General features: G+C 42.7%; 1 protein-coding gene across 1 annotated transcript in view; it reads left to right on the top strand.

Annotated features, from left to right (window-relative positions):
• Nucleotides 1-649: 649 nt before the first annotated feature.
• PAMR1 (peptidase domain containing associated with muscle regeneration 1) overlaps nt 650-16303 on the top strand; it is a gene marked incomplete at its 5' end in the record, with an annotated part of 43015 nt that continues 27361 nt past the window's right edge. The window contains 3 exons of the mRNA XM_009079338.1: nt 650-764; nt 7125-7342; nt 13584-13691. Of these exons, the coding sequence (XP_009077586.1) occupies nt 650-764; nt 7125-7342; nt 13584-13691 (441 nt within the window). The remainder of the gene's footprint in view (nt 765-7124; nt 7343-13583; nt 13692-16303) is intronic.

The following is a 16303-nucleotide window of genomic DNA, read 5'->3' as shown; positions in this document are numbered from 1 at the left end:
GAGGAAGGATAGGAATGAACCTGAGAGAAGGGATAGGGACTGTATATTATGTATGTGTTACACTGAGTCATTGTAGAGGAGCTATGATGGTTCTATATATTCATTAGTGTGCTGGCATTAACATGTAAGGATGATGTGGTGAATCCTGAGGACAAACATGTCTCCTCTAGGAACACATCAGCTGTTTTTCCTGCCAGAGTTTCCTTGTGAAGGACTGGAAACTATGACATTAGATGCAAGATCTCCATCTCTCATTCTTTCACTTGAACTAATTCAGGTGTTCACTGTAGTTTTGGCACTTTCCCACCAACTTCCTCAGCTTCAATAATTACACAGGTCGACGTGGCTCTGAGCTGGACTGTCAACCAGGCTGATTACCAGCAGGGCAAAAACTGTAAGAAATAGTTTCATGGGGCTGCATTGCAAACCAGGGAGGAGCAACTTAAGAGTTTCTTGGCATAGAAAATACTCCAATATAGTCATAACTCTTTACAACATTGTGTGGCTGTGTCATTGTTTTATAGTAGTAAAGTGTGTACCTTCCTAAGCCATCCTGTCTTCTCATTCTGGTGTTGTTTCTATGTGCATTTTCTTCAAATGCCTCTTGCAGGTCCCTCACAGAGATTTTTGTTCTTCTTTTGCTCCACAGGGTGTGGGCAGGTACTTCGGGCTTCTAGAGGTCACATTTTGCTGGAGGGTTACCCACTGAACGCACGGTGTGAATGGACTATCCATGTTCAAGCTGGATTTAACATTGAACTAAGGTAGGTCGTACTGATTTTTAGCCTGTACTGATTTCATGTGGACATTGAGGGATGTGAATAACCAAGAGTCAATGATGGTCAAGTACTGTAAGCCCTGGAGCAGTGAAGGTATAGCTACCACTTTGCATTTAATACCTCAGTTCTTTCCCCTGGTCTGGCTTGTGATGGGCAGCCACTGTACAAATCATCAGTGCTGTGCTTTGAATTCCCATTTAGGACAGCTGGATGCTAAGGAGAGTTTCTCAGACACTGGGCACAATCTATCTCTTTAGAGGTCTTTTCAAGACTTTGACACCAAAGCACTAAATATTTTCTGAAGACTGTGCCAGGCTGAACAAAGACATTCTTTGAACAAAAGCTGTAGAAACATTTTAATATGATGTCTCATGCAAGGAAAGAGTTGCCCATGGGACCTGACTTGCATTTAGCTCACATTTTTCCTCTCTTATTTTCCTTTTGCTTGTTTTACTAGCCCTGTCTTCTACCAGCCTGTTATTCCTTTTACCATTCCTATGCCTGGAAGACAAGAATGGTTCTCTTGAAACTCATTCTTCTGACCTGTGTATGCTTAGACCTGTTAACTCACCCCTACTCACTCAAGCTCCCAGTTCTTGATTGGGTATCCTGCCTAGTGCAGGAGAGCCTCTTGTTGGGGTAATTAATGCTGTTCTCCCCTGTGTGTAACGGGGTGCTCACACATGCAGCAGGAGGCATGGCAGGGAATGGTATTCAAACCCACTAGCTAATACAATAAAAACAGTAGCTAAACTCTTCACATCAATATTTCACCAGCTTTGGAGCTCTGTTGTAAGAACTATGCTAGACAGACAAACAGTTTAAATATGTTTAAACAGTTTAAACATGTTCCTATATGTTTGAAAAGAGACTTGGTAAGAGGAAGACAAATCAGTTCAATAGAAAAGAAGAGCTTGTGGCAGTCCCACACTAATGTGCTTTTTTCAGACTTGCAAATGTGAGCCTATTGTGCAGTTATGAGCAGCTGCAATTATTGCCTGGATAACATTGTGTAGGAGACACAGGAGCAATGCTGTGAGGAGGAGTTTTGTGCTTCCATGACTGACAGCGTCGCATCAGTCTCAGCAAAGGAGGAGTTTTGTGCTTCCATGACTGATAACTTCGCATCAGTCTCAGCATGTATGAGCTGTACCTACTATGTTTTTAAAATATGTCATTGGTGACATATTGCACAGCACAAGCTCAGGGAGGAGTTTTGTGCTTCCATGACTGATAACTTCGCATCAGTCTCAGCATGTATGAGCTGTACCTACTATGTTTTTAAAATATGTCATTGGTGACATATTGCACAGCACAAGCTCAGGCACAGAACAGACTCAAGCTCTGCCAGGGGAGGTTTAGGTTGGATATTAGGAAGAAATTTTTTATGGAAGGAGTAATCAGGCATTGGAATGTGCTGCCCAAGGAACCATCCCTGGAGGTTTTCAAGCTGAGACTGGATGTGGCACTTAGTGCCATGGTCTAGTAACGACAATAGGGTTGGACTCGATGATCTTTGAGGTCTCTTCCAACCCTGTTGATTCTATGGTTCTATGATTCTATGATATGTCTGACATTTCTGAACAAGGCTTTGTCAATTGTAAGGCTGAAAAAGTGCTTCAGGAGGTACAGGTGTCACCCTGTCTTCACTGCTACAGGGGTGGCTGTGTGAGTGGAAATGGATCCTGTGCATTCATGTCACCAGTGAATGGACCCATCTCTGGGTACAGAGTTCACAGCCAGGTGGCATTAGCCACAAGGTACAAGAAAGAGAGGAAAAGCTATTTTAATACAGGACACTAGATCGAACAGCAGTACTTGCTGTGGCTACACTAAGGAGACTCTGATCTGTTTACAAGGCAGAGCAATGGGGAGTGCTGCAAAGTTAACAGAAGTACCAACTCTCTTGAGAAATCACACCTCCATCACTCTGAAGATCACCCACATTGTGTCCTAGGAAAGTGTTAATGTCACATGAGATGTACAATTCACTCTGTTTACCTTTGCTGTTGCCAGAAGATGCAAAACTTTAACATGAGGGGCATTCTGCAGAGAGAGCCTTTCTCTTTCTCCCCATGTCCATCCTTCCTACAACTAACCAAACACAATATTACGTATGTCCTCAAGGATATCAATGTGACATAATGTAACATTCCAACTGTGAAATTCTCCAAGTGGAAAGTCTGACCTAGCAAACATCTCCATTGGAGGCATTGGAGAAGCCTGAACTCCTTTGCCTAGCCTGATGATGAGCTTGATGTCTGAGTGCCTAAAAATCCACATCCTTCCTACAACTAACCAAACACAATATTACGTATGTCCTCAAGGATATCAATGTGACATAATGTAACATTCCAACTGTGAAATTCTCCAAGTGGAAAGTCTGACCTAGCAAACATCTCCATTGGAGGCATTGGAGAAGCCTGAACTCCTTTGCCTAGCCTGATGATGAGCTTGATGTCTGAGTGCCTAAAAATCCAAGCAGAGGACACTTCTAGGGAATGAAAGATCAGAAACTCTCCTGAATGTTCACACTTAACCCTGCCACCCCACAAGTCCTGGAGGAAGCATGGAGGAAACCTTCAGGGCAAACACAGAACAGGAGGACATCACATGAGGTAACCCAGTAGCATCTTCTGAGTCAGCTGAGGTTTTCAAGGTGGGCCACCTCTAAGCTGGCCATTGAGGTACTTCAGCAGTTAGATACAGTGGAAAACTGGTACATTTAGCCTAAGAATTCTCCTTTAGGCCACTCCTACACAGAAGGGTAGGTACAACTAAGCCAGCTACCACAGTTTTCCTCTTGGGTCTGCCATCTATGTTGAATCCTGTCCTTCACTTCGTATAAACATGCTGATCCCCTCTGTGGGTGGTAACTGCTTAGAGCTGTACTGCACAGCCAACACTGTGCTGAATCAGCACAACTGCTAACAAAAGAACTCCTTTCTTCATTCTCTCTGTGCACAAATCCTGTGTGCTGCCACCCTGATGGCTTGCAAGGGCAGAGATGGGGACTGTGATACAGAAGGCTAACAAAGTGGTTGTCTTTGCTTACATAGGGCAGGAAAAGTAACACTCTCAGGAGCACAGATAAATCTTCCCTTGCTTTAAGCTGCACTACGCAGTCCTTTGGGGGTTGGCTTAGCAGAGCTGTTTTGATAAATGGTGCCCATATTGTGGGGGTAGTTTGTTTTCTCTGCTTTCTTTTTTTTCCAGCCTTGTTTTGCTTTGGGTTGTAGCTCCCTGAGCCTGAGCCATGTCAGGGATGTCATGCCACAGTAGAAGTAGCTCACAACTTTCCATCGTTTTCTTTAGTGTCTCAGCAGAAATGCAGTTTTAAATATTTCCTTTGGCTAGAAGCTTTCCTCAGAGGGGTTGGTGAATGTGTTCACACTGCTGACACTGATGAAAACAAGATGATACTTTGCATTCCATATTGTATCTGATGACCTGTGGCACAAAATTAGCATGCTTAGTTTTATAATATCCAAGAGAGTTATGATATAGTTAGAGTTTCACTGGTGAGGGAACTGAGGCTCATTACATTGCCTGTACCTGTGATTTAAACAGCCATAGACCTCATGGTCTGTAAAAGGTCCTGTCAGTTGGGCCATAGCCAAGAGGTTTTTAAATGCTTTGGCAGTTTTCCTGACCTGCCAATTCTGAGTCTTAATCATGGGATCCCATGTTGTGAGTACAGTGTATCTGTTTCTAGGCTAAGTTAAACAGAATGTAAATCAAGACCCCTATGCCTTTCACATTTTCCCACTCTGTTTTCATTCTTTTTTTAAAGCAGAGAAAGCAAACAATTAAAAGCAATATTCTGTGTATGATTTTTTCATTATATCCTTTCACTCTGTGTGATTATGTCTTGATATTCTCTGTTCAGGGACACATTTGCTAGACACAGCTTGCCTCTACATCTATAAATAATCCTGCTCCCATTACATGCTGGACATTCCAGAAACTTTCCTTCTGTGCTTACACACATACTTAATTTTAATCAGAAATGTACCAGTTCATATACCACCAGTACATATTTTTAGGACTGAGTCAGGATAAACTGTAGCCTGATAAGTGTGACAAGGATGAATGGGTTAATTTGCATTGCTCTATGACTTCCATAAGGGTAGATCCCTGGGGTGTGTTTCACCAGTGAAAGAATGTTTTGAAGATGTAGTGTATAACCTGATATCTGTAAGGATGTCTCTGACAAACCCGACAGAAACAGAATTCAACTCATGCATTTTATGCAAAGCTAAGTTGAATTAATTACTCTCTAATGCATATTTAAAGCAGATGTATTTTATTTTCTTACATTCCATCAGATGACTTAAAAATATGAGGGGCTCTGCTGCATTGGTGTAGCTTCTCACAACTGCTCAGTCATTTCTCTGTATGTAGTGTACTCCTGATGCTCTAAGACCAACCATACAACCTGAACTAAGGTAACCAAGTGAAGAGGCCTCTTCAGTCAAAGAGTTGTCAAAGAAAGGTCCTTTCAAATAACATGGGATCCTCTTTAACATGGAGGGCTGAGTCCCAAGACTAAAAGAGAAGGAAGTAAGCTCCAGAACTCTATTGCCCTTCATACTGTGAGATTCAGCAACAGATCCAAAATTTGTCTCACCTCTTTGGTATGAAAATGTAGTCTTTAGATTGCCCAGGGAGGTGGTGGAATCATCATCCCTGGTGGTGTTTAAGAGGTATCTGAATCTGGTGCTGGAGGATATGGTTTAGGGTTTAGGGGTTACAGCAGTGACAGGTTAATGGTTGGACTTGATGATCTTAGAGGTCTCTTCCAACCTTGATGATTCTATGATTCTTTGCAAATCACCTGACCCACACTGGAATAGGCAACGTAGGAGATTTAGCCTAATTCTAAATACACATCTGCAGTGCTAGGAGTTCTCAGGAAGACTGAGCACTCAAGATTCACTTATAAATATCCTGAAGAACAGTCAGTAGCATGGTCTCTCCCAGGCACATATCTTCTCATTTTCCTGCTGTACTAAGGCTGAGCACAGCATCTTGGCTATTGAGCGTTCTCCAGGGGCTCTTGGTGTTTCTCCTTCTGTTTCTCCTTCATGTTCTGGAGGGATGCTTTGGCTCTGTGCCCAACTGAATTCAAGTAGCAGCATATAGCATGGCTGTTAATGAACAAAAGCCTCGCGCAGTGGCTGGATTGAAGCTAGGAAAGACAGACATTGTGAGGAAAAGCTTGAAATATTTTTCTTCTGCACTAACTCCTGTGCCTTATTTCTGCTCTCAAAAGAAGGACAAGTGCCAGACATCAGGGATTTACTATCTTTTTTGCTTTCTAATACAAAACTTGCTATTGTATTTTGATTCCATTTCTCTGCCTGTTTCTGCTTCTGTTACATCCCCCAAGCTTTCCTTGTACCTCTAATTGCTAACTTCTGAGTATCATCATGTAAATGGATTTTGAATCTTGGTCTTTGACACTATTGCTTTCAGTACTTAGAACATTATTTAGGGAAAATAGAACAATTTTTAGCAAACAGCTACTATAGAAATATGTTCCATACAGTGTCTGATCCCAGATGAAAGTTCTGACATATGAAGGACATGGAACTGTTGGAGCAAGTCCAGAGGAGGCCACGAAGTTGCTAAGAGGACTGGAGCATCTCCCCTATGAGCACAGGCTGAGGGAGTTGGGGCTGTTCAGCCTGGAGAAGAGAAGACTGTGTGGAGACCTCATAGTAGCCTTCCAGTATCTGAAGGGGCTACAAGGGAAGCCAGAGAGGAGCTCTGTTGGGAACTGCAGTGATTGGACAAGGGGTAATGGGTTCCAATTGAAGGAGGGGAAATGTAGGCTAGATATTAGGAAAAGGTTTTTTTCCTGTGAGGGTGGTGAGACACTGTCCCAGGTTGCCCAGGGAGGCTGTGGCTGCCCCAACCCTGGCAGTGTTCAAGGCCAGGTTGGATGAGCCTTGAGCAACCTGCTCTGGTGGGAGGTGTCCCTGCCCAGGGCAGGGGGTTGGGACTAGATGATCTGTAAGGTCCATTCCCACCTCTAAAATTCTATGATTCTATGGTTCTGTTATTGTGGTTAGGAACCTGATGCATGTGATCAGACTGTACGACTTCAATTTTATCTTCACTGTTCTGCTGCTTAAATATCCTCATGGAGTAACAGCACAGAGCTGAGTTGTCTTCCAAGGGTCATGATGCAAAATTTGACAGGAAGTGAGGGGGACTTCATGTGATTAGGAACTTTTGGATTAATTGAGGTGGGTAGGTACTAACATAACTAACCATCCAAATAAACCATATTCAGGGTGCACAGGTATGCAGTCTGACTGGGTGTCCTTGTTCCCCAAGATTTTCCATGCTGAGCCTGGAGTTTGACTACATGTGCCAGTATGACTATGTGGAGGTCCGTGATGGGGACAATTTGGACAGTCGAATAATAAAGAAGTTCTGTGGGAATGAGAGGCCACCTCCGATCCGAAGCACTGGGTCTTCACTCCATGTCCTCTTCCAGTCTGATGGATCCAAGAACTTTGATGGATTTCATGCTGTCTTTGAAGAAATTACAGGTAAAATCATCCAAAAGTGGAACATGCCACTCATTCTCATTAATTCAATTTCACTAATCTCTCTCCCTGTTTTGCTTCATTAAAAACTTTCATGCTGTGTTGCCAACAGCAACTTACATAAAGTCAGTGTGGGGAAGACTCAAAAGCTGTCAGATGGCATGTGAATTGAGGCTTTTCTAAAAAAGACTGAATTTCTTCTACTTGTGTGAAGAACAAGCACATCAGCCAGCAGAGAAAAACTGCTGTTTTCTGGGACTTTTCTGTTTGAATCAGAGAAGTAAGAGCACAGAAGGAAATAGGGGAAGGAGCATGTGTATCTGCAATGGCAGAATTGTTCCATGCTGTATGAAAGAGCAGAGTCACTGTCTCAATTAGCAAAAGCCTGATGTAAAGCCTCATCATTAGCCCAGTGGAAGTGCCCTGACAGAACTCTTGTGTTGGCTCATGTGCTGTTAAGGCTTTAAAAAAACAACCCCAAACTGCATACAAAGGACAGATTATTTTCTTTGAGGAAAGAAAAAGAATCCCAAAACTAAGAGGCATTTCCCACTCTATGATGATCTCAGTGTTCTGAATGACAGAAGCAGAGCTCCAGAATAACTGGGTTTGTTACCACTTGCTGCTTGAGTCCTCTACATTGCTTTCCACAGCTAGAAAATAGCATTGAAAGTGTAGGTGGCTCCTCATTTTGCCATTGCATTGCAGCAGCCTCTATGCTCTGCCTGGATCTTCCTTGTTTAGCTGTGTAAGGAATTTTGGTCACATCTATCCACAATGCTCCTGGCACAGAAGGCTAATCAGACTGTGCTGCTTTGCCATAGATAAACCCTGCAGGATCTGTGACTCACCATAACTTGCCTCCTGCACACCCTGGTGACCCACATTTCATCAGGTCATCCAGGATATATCTGGCTCAGGAAATTTAGCCAGTTTATATAACCCTTATATAAATCCTCAAACCTACAGTGGATCTGCTCTTAACAATGACCAGAGGTGTAACTAGCAATCTGAAACGTGCATACTCCTGGATGCAGCACCTCTGCCATTCCTTAGCCTGCTCTTTTCTTCAAATGTGACCTTTAGTACCTGCTAGTAGCATAGCAGGAGCAGTTAGCTGTTGATAGCTTGCCTGGGCTTACAGCAGCAGAGGTGATACAGAACAAATGAGTGTGGCGTGGGCTAGGTTGCATAAGGGCTGCCTACACTCAGGGAGCTAACATTTTCCATATGGTGCAAGCTGAATTGATTCTGTTTTCTCTGCCCAGCAGGGAACACTTGGTATTGGAATATTGTTGAGCACTTTATTTCCGCCCCATTTTTAGTGGTAATTATTCTGAGGCTGTGAGGCTGCAAGTGTGGTAATCCACATAGAGCACGTTGTAAAGAGCTTCTTAGAGTTTGTGAGGAGGTCTTATTGTGCACTTTATTATGAGGCTGTTCTGGTCTAATGTGTAGCTGCAGTGAAAGGCTTTTCAAATACTCCCAGTGTCTTTTTATGTGAAGCATTAACCTGGCCAGCAGGACCATTTAAGGGAAGAATACAGTGTGCATGGGGCAGCAATGAATTGAAAGCAAGGGCAGTGCAGGATCGAAAGCTCTGGCAGCACATTGCAAACTGAAGCATTTCCCCTTAAATATCCCTCTGTGCACAGCAGTGTGGAAAAGCCAAGGTCCCCAGAACAGATTTCACAGGGCTTACAAGAGCAATTCCCTATGCTGCAGGTGAGAGCAGCAGCAGCACTTGTGCTTACAGGGTGTGGACCAGGCCATGGAGGCAATCTGAAATACCAAAGAATCATAGAATTTGGGGGTTGGAATGGACCTTATAGATCACCTAGTCCCAACCCCCTGCCCTGGGCAGGGACACCTCCCACCAGAGCAGGTTGCTCAAGGCTCATCCAGCCTGGCCTTGAACACTGCCAGGGTTGGGGCAGCCACAGCCTCCCTGGGCAACCTGGGACAGTGTCTCACCACCCTCACAGGGAAAAAAAAATCCTAATATCTAGCCTAAATTTCCCCTCCTTCAATTTGTACCCATTACCCCTTGTCCTATCAGTGCACTTCCTAACAAAGAGTCCCTCTCCAGCTTCCCTGGAACCCCTTCAGATGCTGAAAGGCTGCTATGAAATCTCCACACAACCTTCTCTTCTGCCAGGCTGAACAGCCCCAGCTTCCCCAGCACCTTAATGGTGTAATGGAATGGAGTGAAGAAGCACCTTGTGCTGTCAAAAGTGAATTCCTTCTCTTTCTGTCTTCACTTTCTGTGAGTCCTGTATTGGCTTAGAAATCATAACTTGCTGAAACAGAGGCACTGACTGCACAGAGGTCACTTGTTCAACCACCAGAAAGGTTTTCATTGATACAAAATGAGCTGCAAAACGTATTTCTCCTTTAGGAAAGATCACTGTGTATGCAGTTATTAAAGGATAAAACTACACAACCTGCTGTGCTGCCTTGTCCGGAGGCAGATGCTAGGTCCCATCCCATGCCAAGTGTGAAATGGGAACCAGTAACTGGGAAGAGTGACTAGAATTCACTCAACAGAATTCAGATGAGAAGGGTGGGGAGCCAGATGGAGAGCCATTAGGGTCTCCTGAGGATTAGACATATGCTGGATACAGTTAGATAAAAGCCTGTTACTGACTTTCAGTAACACTTTACTTTCTGTACCCCCAAGCTAGTGATCTTTGACACAACATAGTGGCTTTAACCTTTTGTAGTACTGTCCCCTGTTGTTTGGCTTAAACCAGGAAATTAGCACTCTTGAGCATCAGGCATTTTTAAGGACAGTATCTGACACTCGTTCACTTGACATACTTCTACAGAATAGACAGTATCTGACACTCGTTCACTTGACAGACTTTTACAGAATCATAAGACAAGACTGGGGCAAAGACAAAGCTGAAAGTTCATTGCCTTCAAACCAGTGACTACAAAATATCAGTCTGTACACACTCTTTTGCTTCTCCTTCCCTTTCTCAGTGATATTTTACATTAGTTGGATGCAGTACAATTGCCACATATATATTTCCTCTTAACTCTTAATTAGTCTTAAGTCGGGCCTCAGTTTTCAATGAGACCTGGAAGATATTCATTGCCCAGCCATGTATGAATTGCTGTTACATCACCACATGAAACCTCCAGAGAAATCCATTTGTAGCATCTACATATTTCTTGTCTCATGCCATCTGGGTATAAAAAACTTCTCCGAGAGAAGCTGCTCTGAGGCTGGTCCATATGGTGGTGGAGCGACACATCCTGGCAGATGGGAGCTTCTTCTGAGGTGGGAGATGCCCAAGCAGCTCTCATGAGAGGTGCTGAGAACTGCAAGTTGCCAGAAGAACTGGCCCTCTATACCCTACCATGCCTGTATAGAGTAACCCAGGGAGCATGAGCAGCCTTGGGAGCACCAGCAGACTGGGTGCCCATGGCTTGCAGGGAGGGCAAGGTCCCACTGTAGCTGCAGAAGTGAACCCAGCTGGTGGTCAGCACCCTCTCAGGGGCAGCACAGTCATGGTATCCACTCAGCAGGGAGCTATGTCCCCTGCACTCACCTGAAAGGAGTTGACAACCTAGGCAGACCTCCTACAAAAAGTTGCAGCTCCAGCTCTGGCTGCAGGGAGGGTCAGAACCTGTCACATTGAACTCAGTCATCACTGGCAACTGCTCTTCCCATACCTCTCAAGCAGATGGATCACCAGGCAGGGACCAGGGGAGCAACGTCCCTCCCACCAAAAGAGAAGATCAGGGTCGTGACCACCAGAGGATCCTGAACATACCGTAAGTCTATGGGACCTGACGACATCCATCTCAGCATCCTGGGAAAATTGACTGATGTAGTTGCCAGGCCACGTTCCATGATGTCTGAAAAGTCATGGCAATCCCAGGTGACTGGAAAAGGAGAAATATTGCACCCATTTTTAACAGGTCTAGAAATGGGAATCCTGGGAGCTACCAATGTGTCAACCTCATCTCTTTGCATGGGAAGATTATGGAACAGATCCTCCTAGAAATTGTGCTATGGAGGATAGGGAATTGATTTGAGACAGCCAGCACAACTTCCCCAAGAGCAAATCCTGCCTGACCCACCTAGTGGCTTTCTACAGTGAAGTGACTACATCAGTGGACAAGGGAAGGGCTACAGAAATCATCTCTCTGGACTTCTGTAAGGCCCTTTGACATGACCACAATATCCTTCTCTATAAATTGGAGAGCGATGGATTTGATGGGTGGACTGTTCAGTGGATGTCCCATCCCTGGAAACATTCAAAGTTAGGCTGATCAGGGCTCTGAACAACATGGTCTAGGTGAAGATGTTCCTGTTCATTGCCAGGAGTTGGACCAGATGACCTTTACTGGTCTCTTCCAACCCAAACTATTGTATGATTCTATGATTCTGCTTCAAGTGAAGTCTCTGCAAGGAAAACTGCTGATTGTGGACTGCAGCAGAGTGAATGCTTAAAAGTAATAGTACACAACCTCACCATAGGACCCTCAGCATGGGTTGTTTGTGGCTGAACACTCAACAGGTGATACAAGTATTTCTGTTGTAACCAAAATAATCAGTGTATATAGTATGGAAGGAGAAAGATGATCTGTAAAGGAATTAGAATGCTGACCTTTCTAGCAATTACAATATCAAAGTTTAATGTGTGAGTTATCAAGCATGATTAGGCAATTCTTTCAGATATTAAGGAATATGTTTGTAGTCAATGTGAGCTGAAACTAAACTCAACTTCTGGTACAGATCCAGATGTGAACTTTGCTGCAGAGTCTTGTTTTGTTAAGATGGTCTCGAAGCAGGGCATCAGATCCTGAACTCCTCAGGTGTTGGAGTTACTTGAATCTGAAACTCGATCTAAATCTTGAGATTTTGGCTCTACTTTTTGTCTGCTAAAACCCACACTCAATTTGGGAAATAATGGAAATGTTTTTATTTAAATTTTATTTTTGAGATAAATTTATGTTCTTGTCCTGGTTTCAGCTGGGATAAAATTAATCATCTTCTTAAGAGCTGGTACAGTGCTATGCTTTGGATTTTGTATGGCAACATGCTAATATTTTAGTTATTGCTAAGTAGTGCTTACTTTAAATCAAAGACTTTTCATTTTCCCAGCCAGCACAGCTTACCCACACTGGTCAAAGGGATGTTCTATACCATAGAGTAAGACATAGGGTATAAACTGTGGGGAGTTGGCTGGGACCCAACTGGACTTTAGGCAGAGAGTGGTGAGCAGCTATGTTATGCACACATTTTTCTTCTCAGGTGTTATTTCTCCATCTTTCTCCCTTTCAATATAATTATTACTACTATTACCATTATTATTATTATATCTTATTTTTTTTCAGTTATTAAACTCTTCTTATCTCAGCCCATGAGGTTTACTTTTTCTTCCTCAATTCTCCTCCTCACCAGAGGCAGTGGGGTGAGTGAGTGGCTGCATGGTACTCAGTTGCCAGCTGGGGTTAAACCACAGCAGTCCTACTCACTCCAATCCCCATAGATCAGGCATTAAAAAAAAAGTGTGTGTGTGTTATTACACAGTGGAATTTGCTGATATTAAATGCACAGTTACAGATTCTGATATTAATTTATGCTAGTATATACAGTTTGCTGTGTATCACTGCTGGATTTGTTGTATGCAAGAGCTTCCCCAGCAGGTTTAGAGTCATCATGACGATTCACATTTTTTTGAACCCAGAACTGAAAAAGTTCTCCCCAGGGGCAAAGCCACTGCCACAATCTAGAATGTCAAGATCTGACACTAAAAGTTCTCCCCAGGGGCAAAGCCACTCTCACATTCTAGAATGTCAAGATCTGACACCTGAAAAACCAGCCAGAACCATGGATCCCTGAACTCATCCCTAACCTCTGGGAAGAATGGCAGGAGAAATGTAGGTTGCTATTAAACTTCTTTAATTTAGGCTAAGCTCTAAGCATTATTTGAGCATAGTGTAAATTATTTTTCTTCCACAAACCTTTCTCACCACTTGACTACAGTAAAAGGAAAATGGCAAAAGTAATGAATGCTGGGAAAAGAACTTCTCATCTCTATTAGATCTTTCCTCTAGTAAGTAAGAAGAGCAGAAGATTTTTTGACATTCATTAAGCCCTTTACTGTGTCTTCCTAACTTTTAACTAGAATATGTCATTTACCCCAAGACACAACCACCATGAGGAAAAACAGGTAGGTTCTCCATCCTATGAGAGACCATGAACATTCTTGCTTTTCTTTTACAGCTTGTTCTTCATCTCCATGTCTTCATGATGGAACATGCATTCTAGACAAAAGCAGCACCTACAAATGTGCCTGTCTGGCTGGCTATACAGGGAGTCGCTGTGAAAACTGTGAGTACAGGCACTGTGTGTATGACCAGCCCCCAGGGTTGTCACTGATGCAAGCCATTAATTGTTAGGAGTGTCATTGATAAGTAGGTTAGGTCAGTCACAGTGCCAAAGAATGCACTGAGCTTCTTGTGGTATTTTTTAAGGCATGTTGCTTGCAGATCATGAAGATTTCCACTGAGCCATTCTGGAGCTTTATGTCTATGTGTAAAAAGGTAAAATGGAATTGGAGCTGGGAGGCAGCACACAAGAAATCTTGTAGTGGATTAGCCTCATCAGACAGAGATATATCTGCCTGCTGTTTTCCCCTGGGTGGATCATATACCCCAGCTGAGCTCTTTGCTCTATACTCTAGCTAGAGCCAGTCATAGGAAATTTGTCTTCCCTCACAGCCACCTGAAAGGTAGAATTCTGGGCCCATGAATGACACAGGCTTGGGACCAAAACAAATGAAAACAGATAGATGCTGTCTACATCTGTTGGTAGTCCTATAGTCCTTGTACCTATAGTCATACATTTGGTTATTTTCCAGGTGAATTGCAAAATAACTGGGTTCAAATCAATTGTCTGCTCCAGTGATTTAGTTCTTTATGCATGAGCAAATGTCTTCATCTAACAGGGTTTGAAAGGGCAAGAAGGAATAAGAATTGTGCCATGTATGCCATGGTAAAGGCTGTATCATCTACACTAGCTGAAATGAGCATTGTGCAATTCTTAAGGTCACTGAGTTAGAGCTCCAGCTGACCCTGTAGGATTTCAGTGATCATATTTGGCCCAAGACAGAAAGCACAGCTTATGTGTCCTGCTGTGGCATTACTCTGGCTGTAAGGCACACACACAATGCCTTGCCTGCTATCAGAGTTTCCAATTCTGTGTCAGAGGAGCCAATATACACCAAACTTCACTACTTCAAAATCTTTTCCATACATATGCCATTGTCAGGAGTGGATTTATCTCCTGGAGTTTCTTTTACTTCATCAATGAAGTTAAGTCATAGTGACATTATACCTCCTTTCATGGATAATTTTGAGATAAAAGACCTTTCAATTTCTACATATCCAGAAGTACCTCATAAGACTTGACTTCCCTCTCAGGAGACCAGAGGAGAGGTAGATTTATATTTTCTGTATCCCTGAAAAAAATGTTGGTTCTAAACAGCATATGCCACATTGTGCCAGATTGCAGAGATTCCTGGTATGTTCTCTGTAGGGAAGATGTTGCTGAAAATTGAAGGTTCCTGACCTCAGAACTAAGAGCAGTTGGCTCTTCTGCTAACAGCCTCTTTCCTGGGAGTAGTCGTTTAGCAGGTCATTTAGGGACTGGAAGCTCCCGAGTTCTTTGCAACTGCTCAGTGAGATTAGTCTGTTCTTGTCTTTAGAACAGAGTTTTCTTAAAAAGAAAAAAAAGGAAAGATTCCTGTCTGGTTCACAACCAAGTTAAATTTTAAATTAGTTGAACATCCAGAAAAGTTCAACCCTAGTTTTGGCAGGCTCTACACTACAGTCAAGGCAAGGAATGAAGCTTATATTCTTTTACTGATTTTCCTTTGTAATCCCAGTGTAGAAACTTCATACATGCAACACACAGGGGGGAGAGTTGAAAAACACTAAGATGAGAGTTGTGTCCTTGTAAACAATGAAGGGTACAGGTAGCAACAGGATGAAACAGAGGAGACACTTCAAAATATGGGCAGTAAGATTTTTAACTTGATAGGAATCCTGAGTTTGATTTGTGAAAAAATAATTTAGGTGGACAAAATTCTGTTACTTTATGATGCTTCTGGCTATATCACTGCCTTATGTTTATGCTAGGAAATATTAATGATGCTTCTGGCTATATCACTGCCTTCTGCTTATGCTAGGAAATATTGTTTTCCAGCACCTATATTGCTGCTTCCATAACACAGATAAAGGTTGACTTTTTTTTGTTGTATATGAATAACAAACATCAGTGGGAAAACATCATGGCAAATCTCTATTCTTTCTGGCTTCACATACTTTTTTTCTTAAGATATTTCCTTCAGTTTTGCCAAAATGTATCCTAAGCATTTTTCAATGTATAGGCTTCAGTTTTGCCAAAATGTATCCTAAGAATTTTTTCAATGTATAGAGGAGAAAAGTCAGAAAATTAAAGTCTGATTTGTTTCTTTAAGAGCAAAAAGCTGAACTGGGAAAAATATCTATAGCTGTAACTATTGAAAAATTAGTCATGTAGTTTCCTGAACAGCATTTCAGTTTAAATGTTAAAGAGAGATTGTGTCATGCTCTGAATCTTTCTGTCTGTTGGGTCTTACAGCAGCAGTGCTGTCTTGTAAGGTGGAGCCAGGGGAAATAGATTTATTTCTGCAAAAAACAGTCGTAGAACAATCACTTTTTGAGTATTGACTATGACTTGGGACATTATAAGACTGACTTTTTCAGTCTGGTTTTCCTGGAGCGAGTCAGGTGCAATCCCATTAAAGTTAATGGATGAAAAACAGGTATAAGGGAGAAGAAAATTAGGGCCCCTGAATGTTAAGTGCATGTAGAAGCTTTTGAGGTGGTGCAACAGAAGGTACCCAGAGAGATACAAGGGTTTTAAAGAAATCCAAGGGACATACTTCAGATGAAGGGAGA

The sequence above is a fragment of the Acanthisitta chloris genome, unplaced genomic scaffold, assembly GCF_000695815.1.
Source record: "Acanthisitta chloris isolate BGI_N310 unplaced genomic scaffold, ASM69581v1 scaffold13417, whole genome shotgun sequence".
Taxonomy (NCBI): domain Eukaryota; kingdom Metazoa; phylum Chordata; class Aves; order Passeriformes; family Acanthisittidae; genus Acanthisitta; species Acanthisitta chloris.
This window is presented reverse-complemented; position numbering and strand designations above follow the sequence as displayed.